The sequence below is a fragment of the Mustela nivalis genome, assembly GCF_964662115.1.
Source record: "Mustela nivalis genome assembly, contig: HAP1_SCAFFOLD_1141, whole genome shotgun sequence".
NCBI lineage: Eukaryota > Metazoa > Chordata > Mammalia > Carnivora > Mustelidae > Mustela > Mustela nivalis.
Genome location: NW_028135523.1, coordinates 76,120 through 88,296, shown reverse-complemented (window position 1 = coordinate 88,296; position 12,177 = coordinate 76,120). Strand labels below are relative to the sequence as shown.

Sequence of the window (12,177 nt, the reverse complement as noted above, 5' to 3'; positions counted from 1 at the left end):
TATGATGTAGCCTCCATTTCATACAAGCACTAGACTAAATCAGAATTCCCAACTATCATTCCATAGGCAATGAGGGAAAATAAAAAAGATGTATTTACTAAATATTTAAAATATAAAAGAAATGGAAAAAAATAACCAAAACCCAGTTCCATCACCCCAAGATTCTAAGACTAGGTCCCAAGTGGATTTTTTGTAAAATTAAGATCCCATCCCCTCAAAAGATGACCATAAGCTATTTTTTTTTAAAAACCGAACATCTTCATTTCTTCTTGGCCGGTGTAAAGTAGCATTTCACATGGGTTCCTATTGAGATTTCACAATAAAACTTGATCTTGATAGGCCTATACCATGTGTCTGCTGAAACTCAAATATCGGGGAAAGAATAAGAGGAAAAGATGTAGGAAAGCCCTTCGAGCTTACTCTGCAAGTTGCATTGTACCTCCAGAAATCCTAACATCTGCATGGATGAAAATGGAAACGAAGCAGTATGGTTGGTAGGTTAAGTCAACTGAAGGGCAGCTTCTTTTTTTCCCACTCAGTGCAATTAGCGGCCGGCAATTTTAAAAGCAAAAAAGTACTTGTAAAGAGGTATGCATGTGTAAAGCAAGATAGATCGCTATTTACACAACAGTAACCAGCCCCTTTTTTGCATTTAAGCTAAAATCTGTGAAATCAATTTAGGCATTTTCTGTGGAATATTTTGGTAGCACTAACTTTGTGATATAGAATCCTAGAATACTTTTCAGAAGCAAAAGCCAAATTTAAAGCCTACTTTTCACGTACCGTGCTTTTACTGCTAAGAATTACAAAAATTAACAGCTTTGATATGGGTTATTACAAGATTGAAACTTTTTAAAGTGGTAGTTTAGCAAAAGTTTTAGATCTTAATTGTCAAAACTGTGAAAGTTGGTTATGGGAGAATGCAAAACATTATAATCTTTCTTCTGTTTTATTAAAAGACAAAGACATTTTAGATGAAATATCCTTTAACGCTTAAGAAATTTTCAAATGGAGTAGGGAAAAAAAGTCCTTTCGAACAAAATAAATTTATGTTTTCAAGTATGGTAAAAGTGTTAAGTGAGTCATAAATGTAACATCTGATTTTTAATAAGCAATTTCAAAAATAAGTCCATCATTAAAAGGTTGAGATACTAAGTCTTTTAGTTCCATGTTGATCTCACAGCTTGGTTTTGTGTAAGTCAAGTGACAGGTCCACTAGCATTTGAAGTTTTTAGGCTTTGAAAAATATTTTTTCATTCTTTATATACATGATCATCCAAAGTAAAACTATCATTTGAAACTTCCACTAACTTTTCTTTCTTAGATAACATCATGAAAAACTTTAGAAGCCTACAAAAATGAGTTAAATTCACCAAAATTGGCAAACATGGGTAACTTTTACTTCAAAGATTGTAGAGTAAATAAACAGATACATCTTTCAATTGGGCTATCAAGCAATTATACAACAAAGCATGGACTTCTTAGCAACATCACTATTTAAGACAGCAATGGATTCTCTTTAGTTTTACCTGTTGTAATCCACAGTAGGGTTTCCAAAACTTCTGCACATTGTGCTTTTCGTATCAAATTTTTATTAAAGTCTTAGCTATTTTCTAAATGAATATCCTTTTTATTGGATTTTCCCAATTACAAATGAAATTTAATTTTACATCTATAATTAGAAACAACACTTACAATGGTACTGTACAAATTTAGGTCAAAATAAAAATATATGTATTTTGTGGTTTCATAAAACTTCATTTACTGTATCTTTAAAGAAAGCAGAAATAACAGCAATATATGTAAAAGTAATGATTTAATGACTATAAGCAAGACAAAGCAATAGAATTGTGCTTCTTTTGCAGACTGGGGACAATGAAATGTTTAGCTACAATTTTCCCATACAAACATGAAACGATATTCATATAGAATAAACACCCTCACAAATAACTGATGGGTGATGAACATACACCAAGTTCGACCAAAGCAAAACACAAACTGAAAATGGCTGTGGTTATTCATATTTTAAATTGAACATGTTCACTCTATTTAAAAATTAATACCTTGGAGAAGCTAAAAATAAATTGCTTCTATTTCAAGATATTAGAGAGAGGGCATATGTCATTGTTTATAACTGTTAAAGCAACTCCTTAAATTTGAAGTAACTGCTAAACCATATGTTAAAATAATTTTAGATAAAATGCCTTCTTCCAGAAATTTGCTGGTTTACTTAAAAATCTGTTTTAGAATTACAGTGATCAATATGCATTTTAAAAACACATTCATTCCATCAAAGGCAATAGGAAATGAAGACACTGTTCCCAAAGTCTTTAGTTAAAAATTTTTCTTTACTGCAACAATTTTAAAAGTAAACATGTATTACTAGAGAAAATCAGTATTATGATTTGCCAATTGCTTCCAATGGAATAGAATTTAGAATTAGAAATCCACATTAAAAATGTTCTATGCTTATAAGGCTTAAACATAGGGTATCTGCAAAGGTCGAACCAGTTGGGAGAATTTAACAACCATTTCTGAATGCATGAAACACAATATTTTCTTTATAGTATTTATAAATATATCATACAATACTGTTTCCTGTTATGTCATATACCAATATGGCATTGTACAACAAGCATAATGCCATCTGATTCTTACAAAAGCGAATCATTTAAACAAGTCAGTAAAATAAACGGTAGTACCCGCTTTTAGGCATACAGATTGTAAAACTGAAGTTTACTTTCCTTTGATCGGTTTTGTGTAACAACAGAGAAGTAAAAATCAAACAGGAATCAAAATGGCTAAATATGCAAGAAGTCGTTATTCACAGTGACATGGCTACATAGAATGCATTATTCTATGCATATTCTTTCCGTTTGTTGAATTTCAAGATAAAAAGCACTTGTTTTCTACAGGTTCACAAAACAGCATAATAACAAGAACAATCAAGGAGAATGTAATGTAGGCGTTAGTTGAGATTAACAAACTATGGCCCAATGTTTATATCCACTGCAGAATTTTTCAAATCTGAACAATGGTTACAAAAACCATTTCACATCTTGCCTAACACACAGAAAAACATCTTGCCTGCCTTCTCAGAAACCAATTCTCTTTAGAGGAACAATCTTTTCCATTAACGTCCATATGAGTATCACATCTAGTCCATCTTTTATAGCCAAATTTAAAGTCACTACAAAAGAAAGCAAATTGGACGACAGTCACATGTATTAGCATCTCTAAAGCTGTAATGGCATGAAGATATCTATATAAATCGGGGATTTAAAATTTTTTTTTCCTTAAGAAGTCTTGGGTATCAACCAGATGAAGTTGCTGACGACCCATTTACTGACGATTTTCGAGGTCTATTGGCAAAGGAAGATTGGTGGTTACCGCTGGGGCTGCTGCTGGTTCCATTCATAGTGCTGGAGATGTGAGGGAACTGAGGATGAGGAGACTGAACGGGAGTGCTGGGGCTAGGCAGACAGGAAGAGGTGGAGGGGGCACCTCCTGCGGGGCTGTTGGCCTTGTCACTCCCAGAGTCACTTTCCAGTTCTCCAGCATTTGTCAGTCCATCTCTCTGGTGACTCATCTTCATTCTTTTACAAGTAGGTCGAACTCTGTATTTCAAAGGAAGTGGACCATTCTACAATGTGAAAAGGGGGGAAAAAAGATCAGTCCTCTTTAAATACAGTTTTACCACAATAATCTCAGAGTATTAGTTATGCTACCTACCCTTCTCCAGGTATAAATGTAAGCAATATCCATTAGTGTATAGTAATCCTTTAAAGGTTCTTCTTCATACATGACATCAATCTATTGGAAAATAGTATTTCAATTATTAAGTACCATGAAGAACACAGATAGAGACTTTTTCTGTCATCTAAATGCAATCCAAAAATGCTTTAACAAACATTCTCTTCAAACAGCTGGACAAGGAAAGAATCCCTCTCGACATTCAAATGAGGAAAAATATTTCCTGAAATTATTATGGAATTTGTTTTTATAGCATAAAACAAAATTTATACCAAACACTGTAATAGACAATTCCAATGAAGTTCTAAATCTAAAATAAAAAAGGGTTCAGAATCCAAAAAGGAAAAAGTCATTAAATTAAAAAAAAAAATCCACATTAAATGCACAAAAACTATAAAGAAGATACCTGGAAAGTGTTAGGTATGTCCATTTTACTTCTGAGAAACTTTCTTAGGTGCATCACAGTCATTGCTGCTGGGCAACGTAAATATCTTTTATCATTCACCTAAGAAGACATTTAGAAAGTTATTTTTAAAAATTTCTAACTTTCGGGTAAGAAAAAAAACCTCAGTTAAGTTGCCTCAATATGATACAAAGTATGAATACCAAAGCTGAGACTGATTAAATTCTCAACTTGGAGTTTACTACTTAAATATAAAGTAAGGAGATTTCTAATATAATAAGAAAACTTTAAATACATCAAAACATTAATTATTTAAAGTATTTTATAAGCATAACAATCATATATAGAGCAAATTCTATCTAATTATTATCATCAAATACAATCATTTTTCTGTTTGACAGCATGATCTAGCCCAAGAATATCTTAAAGGGCAACATACACCTTCATAAAATCTAGAATCCAAACAATGTTTCCTCTGTAGTTTTTGCAACATGGGACATACCTCCTCCTTAGCTTTCTCCTTGTCTTTGTTTACTTTCCGATCCAATCTAAGAAACACAATTTTATTAGTGGAACAATGCATCTATGAATAGATTAGCATAAAACACATTTCCAACACAATTTACCTGTTCTGGTCAAAGAATTCAATGGATAAGCTTATTATCTCATCATCAGTTATAATTCTCTTATCTTCATCTGCAACTTCTCCTCTATCTTCATTAGAGCCATTGGCAGCTATAAAGACATTTTGAAATTCCATTTTAAAATTAAACATTTGGTTAAAATATTACATATGTAGGAAAATGGAAATGGTACTTTTAAGTTAAATTCAATTTTTATATATTATTGAGTAATAAATTCTCCCGCCAAATAAAATGTCTTTTCCCTCTCTAAAGAGTTTACCATCTGCTGAAGGATGGGCTGCATAAAAATCCCTTCTTCTCTTCATTTCATCTAAAGAGGGGGGGAAAAAAGACTTCAACATTTGTCACAGCAGGTAAATCTGATGAATACTTTGTAAAAATTCATTTGTAAGCATGCTACTCACTTTTGAAAAGCCCTGGAACTAATTTGTATACAATATCTTGGAGAGTTTTATCTGACCTGAAAAAGAATTAGAAAACTAACTTATTAATTATAATTTCAAAATTTTTAAATGCTCATAAATTATTATAGATTCTTTTTCTTTATAGTATAGTATTTTATGTGATTGTGAGAGTCTTCATCAGTAAGATAACAATTATGAGAATAAAAATTCTTCATGTAGTAGTAACCTTTTAAATCAGTGGAAAAATACTTTTACATTCATTAAGAAATTCTTCACATTTCACTGAATCAAGAGAAGCATGTCTTTCAAATTACTAAATTAGCTAATATGAAAGAGAACAGAGAGAAGAAAATGGAAGCACTTTAAACACACTCATCCCTGCCTGTCATAAACTCAATAAAGCAATGCAGAAATGGAGAACTAATTCAGGTTTAAAAAAATGTTTTTAAAAAACACTTAAAATCCCCCTTGATAATACCAAACTTTGCTTAAAATTAGTCCTCATTAAAATGGCAAGAAATGAAGAGCGACCTTCATGAACAAAACACACACATTAGGTGGAGATTCAATGGTAAATTTTGTGTGAAAAAATAAAACAGGGTAACTTTCACTAAATTATGCAATTCCAATAACTATTAGAGACAATAATTTTAAAACTTTTCTTACCTTATATTCAGTAGTGGTCTGGTTTTGTGAACTTGGACATCACAGATAGGACAATATTTGCTGGTCTCCAAGTAACGCACAATACATGTTTTACAGACTAGAAGTAGAAAAACAAAAATCTTGTAAGTTTAGAAATTAGATGTTAAGCATTGAAATTAGTATCAAAAATGGAGAAGTAGGGGTAGCAAAATGCTAAATGTCAAAAGATATTTCCAATGACCTAAACTAACGCAATTAACATCCTGAGAATATTTACACATTGCATAGTTACACGTTTAAAATGTTCATTAACAGAAATTCACCAAACGCAAGAGTAGAAAATGACTCCATCACTTTGTAACAACATTCTCAAGGATTGTGGGAATTGTTAACAGTTTTCAAACATCAAAACGAAATAAATATACATGACACACAAAAAAGGGTCTAGAACTTTGCACTTACAGGAATGTAGACATTCTATTATGGTCGTGGCATCAATGAAGTACCCTCCACAGAGCACACACATGAGGTGGGGATTTAGCTCCGTGATCTTGATTCTGGTTGTTCGATGCATTTCTGCTTGATAAAATGCCCTGCAAGACACAGAAATATTGGCCATAATCCACAGAAAGAGAAACGAGATTATCTCCCAATTTCTAGTAACCGAAGGCTCTGAAATGCTGAGAAGTTCATAAAACTCGTACAGCTGGACTATCCCAGCGTTTTCTACAGAAGGAATTAACTAATGAGACCTCAATCAATTATATTGAAATGACGAAAAAGGATTCAAGTAAAGTAACTTGTGGTCCCTCAGTTCACTCCAGGACGGAGAAGAAAAGGTCTGGGGTGGGGGCTGGGAGCTGAGAGTATTCGGGTCTCTTTCTTCCATTTGTCCTCTAGCCTAGCAGCCCCAAGGCTGCTGCAGACGCCACACATTCCCCGCAGATATTTACCAACCGCCAGGGCTTGTCCCAGGTCTCCCAATTTATTGTAAAACTTCCTTATGGATCTTCAATCGAAAATCCGGGAGATTGACCTGGCTTCCCAGGGGTTCTTGTTGTTTTAGGCGGTTCCAAAAACCAGAACCTGGCACGTTTTCACGCGATACAAAGGGAAAACAAATTCTGCCCTATCTGCATCCCTGGCATTTCCGGAGCTGGGTGCTGGGGCCGCAGAAGCACCTCCAGCCGGCCTCGGGCTGGGGCCTGAGCGCGCGGACGCCCGGGGGCCGGGATGCGAGGGGCGGATCCGGCGGCGCCCGGGGCTCCGTCTCGCTCCGGATTCGGAACTCGCCCCTGTCGGGGTTTCCATAGCAACTTACACTTACACTTGGCATCCGGCCACCGCTGCAACTCCGCGCGAAGCCGGGCCGAGCCCGGAGCTTCGGCGGGCGTGCGGGTCGGCGGGGCGGAGGCGGCGGCGGGCGCGGGGGAGGGGCCGGCGCGGCGTGGGGGCGGGGCCGCTGCGGGGGTGGGGTGGGGTGCGGGCTGCGCGGCTCGGGGGTGGGGCAGCCCCACGAGGCCCGCGGCGCTGGGGAGCAGGATACCAGTCGCCGCAACCCGGCGGGCAGCCTGGGGGGCCCCCTGAGTGTGCGAGTGGTAAAGGAAAATGCAAACCGCACTCCCGGCCATTCCGGACACTCTTGGGGGCCTCTTTCCAAGTCGACTCGGTGCGAAGAGCTTCTTTCAGATCTTGACTCGGTCTCCCCTGTTAGCAATCACTAGGTCAAAAATTTCACGAAGGGACCTTTTGAGAATTGCCAACTGTGCACTTAGCCCGAAACCATCAGAGCTCAGATTGCAGAGATGTTTATTGAACTGAACCTCTTTAAACTTTTCTTCTCTAATATGAAGTTCTCCTTCAGATTAGATGAGCGATTCAAAGTTTTGCTAAGGCTAAAAAGTGAAATCTGTTTTACAAGAAGACAAGGAGGGGGCAAAGCCGTGTTTTATTTGAACTATGCTGGAGGCAAGACAAACTACTTTAATCGGTACGGGAGTGACAATAAGTAAAGAACCATGTGACCAGTCCATTCCCAAAGCTAAATCAACACCTTGTCAACCCAGAGCAATGATAGGAGAGAAAAACAAATGTCATTTTCTCAACCTAGCCTCCATACAAATCCCCACACGATGGAATAATATCCCCAATAGATAGCATATATTATAGGAAAGTCACGGTGGGAGGCTGTCAGCAACAATACACCAGCGGACAATCAGAGAAGTCAATTATTTCGTGTAGCACTCTGGAAAAATATATTTCTCACCCTCCACTTCATTCATTTCAGAACCTAAAATAGGACAAAGCTTCTAGACCTGTCTGAAGTACATTCTTAAAACCGCTTTCAACAGAAATCTAAGAACCTGAGAAACTTAGGAGATGCAACTGAGGTTTTAATTCTTAGGGAATTTTAATGCAGAAGGAAATACCAATCAACATACCTCAATGGCTGAAATTAATGGCTTTAGAGTACTAAAAAAACGGTAAAAACAAAACAAAGTCTCTTTTATGAGAGTGACCATAGTGGCGACTGGCAACTTCAACCAGAAAACTTCACCTGTGTTTCCTCAGTTATCTTTTGATTACTTTTTTTTACAAGACTATTGTCCACATATTGTTAAAATAAATCTAAGTGGGGTTGCAGAGAAGTTGTGGATGGAGCACTGTCCCTAAACAGTAGCAATATTTACATCCATTGTGGTTGACTAAAGACAAACCTTATTCTTAAAGAAAACTCTCCTTGTGAAACCACAGGTCCTTTCCTAGAAAGATAGCAAGGTGATACTTACATCTCCTTGTGAAAGCATCTCCCACTAATGCTATACCGAACATTAAGTTTAAAAAGGACTTCAATAAAAATAGTTGCTTTTATTTCTCCACTGTACAGAAAACACCAAATACAAATACTAATACACAGGTCAAACCTCAGTGGAAGATAATCTACTGGTTGGCTTTTAACATTTAAGGCACAGGTACCTGACCAAAACCTTTCAAATTCATCTTGTCTTAATTCACACAACTCTTCTCTCTCAGTTCTGAGGAATCTGGCCACAGTACTATTACCATCTATAAAGCTAGTAAATATCACTTTGTTACTTACATAAAAATCAGTTCTTTATCTTTCTATACCACTTGAAAGTCCTGGCAATCTAAGGATGACTTCCAAGACACTGACATGCTTGGTAGATTTAATAAACAATCTACTGCACCTTAGAAATGAAAGCCTTCCACGTTCCAACACAGAAAACTGCCAGGCAGGCAAGTAAAAATGCACCAAACATACCATAGTAAAAATACTCAATAGTTAAAATTTGCCACTGTAACATACTCGGTTGGGACCGTCAGTTTAGTTGAGAGGCCTAACACCAGTAGTGTCAAAATGAAGCAAAACAGAAGCAAGTTCTTATGTTAACAATCAGCTTGACTATTGCAATCTAAGAAATGCAAATGAACTCCATAACCCCGGTTGGGGTTCACAGCCCAGTAGAAGTTTGGGTAAAGTTTGGACTAACTTGACTCCAAGAGAATTTTGCTTAGTTGGGTACTTAAACCACAGCTCAGAACTTGGTGGTAGAGTATTAATTTATCAAGTACAATTAAATGCTTTTTTTTTTTTTTTTTACAAAAGCATATGTGTGTATACATATGCCTACGTAGTGACTTTTATATGGCTTTAAAGATACTGTTACTAAGCATATAATTTCCACAGGTAAGTTATTTCAAACACCTTTGCACTCTGGGGCAAATGTACAGGAATGAACTCAAATATTAAAAAGTTTGTAAATTTGCTCATAAAATCAATCTCTAAGGGATTCTGATCAGTCTACTTAAAATAAAATTCAAATATTAACACAGTCACATAAGTTAGTATATATACTGTCAACAGTTCGCATCCTTAACTTTCAAGTCTTTATTAAAGCTTGTAATATGTTTTCAGAACTTGAGGGTTGCGCTTCCTATAAAACATACTTTGAACTACTCATAACATTCTAGGTACCACCAACCTACACTTGGATTTGGATAAACATGCCCAGAATTTTGCCTACTTTAAGAGAAGGGGTTAAATACATGCTTCTCTTTCAAATGTTGGACCGTGACCACTAAGCCCACTAAATCCTTTTATTGCAATTGAGAATGATCAAAGTCTCTCTACTTGTTTACTTCCAATCATTAACTGTAAATTTCTGGGAAAAAGATCATGCTATATCGCTGTCAAACCCAAAAGACTGTGTAAACATATGTAGTCAACTTTTTGGTCCTCCTTTTCCAAAGCATCTTTTTACCAACAGGACCTTTAGCAAAACCTATAAAACGTAGTGGACTTAAGTCAAGGTTCTAAGTGCATCCCATAGTAGAGGTTGAGAGAAAAACTGCAGTCACCAAGGAGAAAAAAAAAACCAGAAAAAAAGAAGGGGGGGGGGGAGAAGAAAACCTCTTGCAAGACTAACGTCCAGTCACCATCATCACTCCAAAAAAAGCTCCAAATTTGAAATACCCACTTCCCAGTGCGCACGTCCCAAGTAATGTTTAGAGAACTTATCTAAGACTCCCAACAAATAACACCTTGAAAACTTTACCATTTTAAACACAAATGCAGGAGACCTTGGAAACAACTGGGAACCGCCATCTTACAAGCCATCCAATTTCACACAAGTGTCCCTCCAACTTAAGTTAATAACATTTTTGTTTGAGCTCTTTCCAGTTTAACAGCCACCTTGGCAGGATCGCTGCCCCCCACGTAACCCGTCCCTATAAAATGAGGGCATTCTCTGGATGTTTAAACCCCTCAAAAGCCCTTTCTTTGGGAGAAGAGGGAAGCCACTTGACCCGAGCAGCTCCCGATTTCAGGAACCCGTCCCCGTTTCATCCAAATCTACCTCTCAACAAAGGGCGCCGTGGCGGGGAGAGCCGCAGAGACTGGAAATAGAAGTGTTCTTCTCGGGGGCCATGTGCGTCGCGAGGGTGTAGAGGGGCGCTCGGGGGAGAAAGGAACTAAAACGTGGGGCCGCGCGCGGCGCGTCCGGGGCTGGAGCGGGCGGCGGCTGGAGCGGCGCCGAGCCCGGCTGGCGGCGGCGGCGGCGGCGGCGGCGGCGCGGCGCGGGCTGCGGGTCGGTCCCGGCGCCGCGGGAGTCGGCGGGCGGCGGCGGGCGCGCGCTCGCGGGCGCGGACGACGCGCGGGGCCGGGCGGCGCGCGGGACCGGCGGAGGGCGGCGGGCGGCGGCGCGGGGCTCGGCGCCCACGCTGTCAGCGCCCTCCCGGCCGGCGCGGGAGAGGCGCGGGGGGGCCGCTCCCCATCCACCCGCGGCCGGCCCGAGCCCCGCGCGGCCCCCGCCGCCCCCCGGTCCCGTCCCGGAGGCGCCTCGCCTCCTACGTACCCGGAAAAAGCAGCCGGCGAGAGGCGATCGAAGCGGGCGGAAAAGACAATGAAAGTTAAAAGTCGTTCAGCAGAAAATGAATGTGAGCCAAGCGGCCATCTTGAAGCGAGCTGCAGACGCCGCTGTCAATGGGCAACGAGCGCAGCCGAGAGGAGCTGCGGCCGCCGCGCTCGGCTCATGCTGCCTCCCGAGCCCGGCCTCCTCCTCCTCCTCCGCCTCGGCCTCCTCCTCCTCCGCGGCCTCCTCCTCCTCCTCCTCCTCGGCCTCCAACGCCTCCTCCTCCTGGGCCTCCTCCTCCTCCTCCTCCTCCTCGGCCGCCGCCGCCTCCTCCCGCTCCGCACTCGGGGGAGGGAGCGCGCGGAGGGGGCGCGATCAGTATTATTCTGCGGGGCTGGGAGGTGTTTCTAATCCGGATCGGGGCTCCCTCGCCAACATCCCCATTGTCTCGCCCCGATCTCTGCCTTTAATACTACGATTATTATTTCATAGTTGCTGTGGGGGGAGGAGGACGAGTGGGGGGCGCCGTGTGTGTGCGTGCGGAGAGGCGGGGGGAGGGGAGAAAGGATGAGGAGGGGGGAGGGGAGGGTGGAAAAAAAAATGCACCGCTGAAGGCAGAGTGGAAACTGACACCGGCTCCAAAATGGCTCAGAGTCCGCCCGCCCCCTCCCCCCGCTGCCCCCCCACCGGGTCACGTGCTCCCCTCATTCCTTAAGGGCGGCCTGGGAATTAGTGTCGGTGTACTCGGGCCCGCGGCCGCCCCCTCCCCTTCGAGCAGCGCGACCCGGCCCCCTCCTCCTCCCTCTGCGCGGCGGCGCTGGCGCGGCTGCGGAGACATTTCTCCACAGCGCCACACGCGCCACCCTGCTTTCGGCGCGGGCATCGCTCCGGCCCCGCACACAGCTCAGCCCACCCCACCCCCCGTTATTTCTTTCTTTCCGCCGCCCGCCTCCGCC

General features: G+C 40.9%; 1 protein-coding gene across 4 annotated transcripts; it reads right to left on the bottom strand.

The window, feature by feature from the left end:
* Positions 1–1,378: 1,378 nt before the first annotated feature.
* BMI1 (BMI1 proto-oncogene, polycomb ring finger) lies at positions 1,379–11,712 on the bottom strand. 4 transcript variants are annotated; one of them, XM_082750448.1, is made up of 10 exons: positions 11,225–11,712; positions 6,312–6,442; positions 5,871–5,967; positions 5,205–5,260; positions 5,060–5,110; positions 4,783–4,891; positions 4,659–4,704; positions 4,160–4,258; positions 3,733–3,813; positions 1,379–3,643 (listed from the first exon to the last, which is right to left on the bottom strand). In XM_082750448.1, the coding sequence occupies exons 2-10, from the start codon at positions 6,421–6,423 to the stop codon at positions 3,314–3,316; spliced, it is 981 nt and encodes a 326-aa protein (XP_082606574.1). In that variant the 5' UTR covers positions 6,424–6,442; positions 11,225–11,712; the 3' UTR covers positions 1,379–3,313. The 4 variants fall into 4 exon arrangements, with proteins under 4 accessions (XP_082606574.1, XP_082606577.1, XP_082606576.1 ...); XM_082750451.1 differs by lacking the exon at positions 11,225–11,712 and adding an exon at positions 10,727–10,896; XM_082750450.1 differs by lacking the exon at positions 11,225–11,712 and adding an exon at positions 7,177–7,256.
* Between the last annotated feature and the right edge of the window lie 465 nt (positions 11,713–12,177).

What these genes read in the sequence shown, in the direction of transcription:
- BMI1 (XM_082750448.1), bottom strand. Translation starts at nt 6,423, where the DNA reads ATGCATCGAACAACCAGAATCAAGATCACGGAGCTAAATCCCCACCTC. An exon ending in GAATTCTTTGACCAGAACAG is followed by an intron (nt 4,705 to 4,782) that starts GTAAATTGTGTT and finishes TGTGTTTCTTAG; the next exon opens with ATTGGATCGGAAAGTAAACA. An exon ending in AGGAGAAAGCTAAGGAGGAG is followed by an intron (nt 4,259 to 4,658) that starts GTATGTCCCATG and finishes ATGTCTTCTTAG; the next exon opens with GTGAATGATAAAAGATATTT.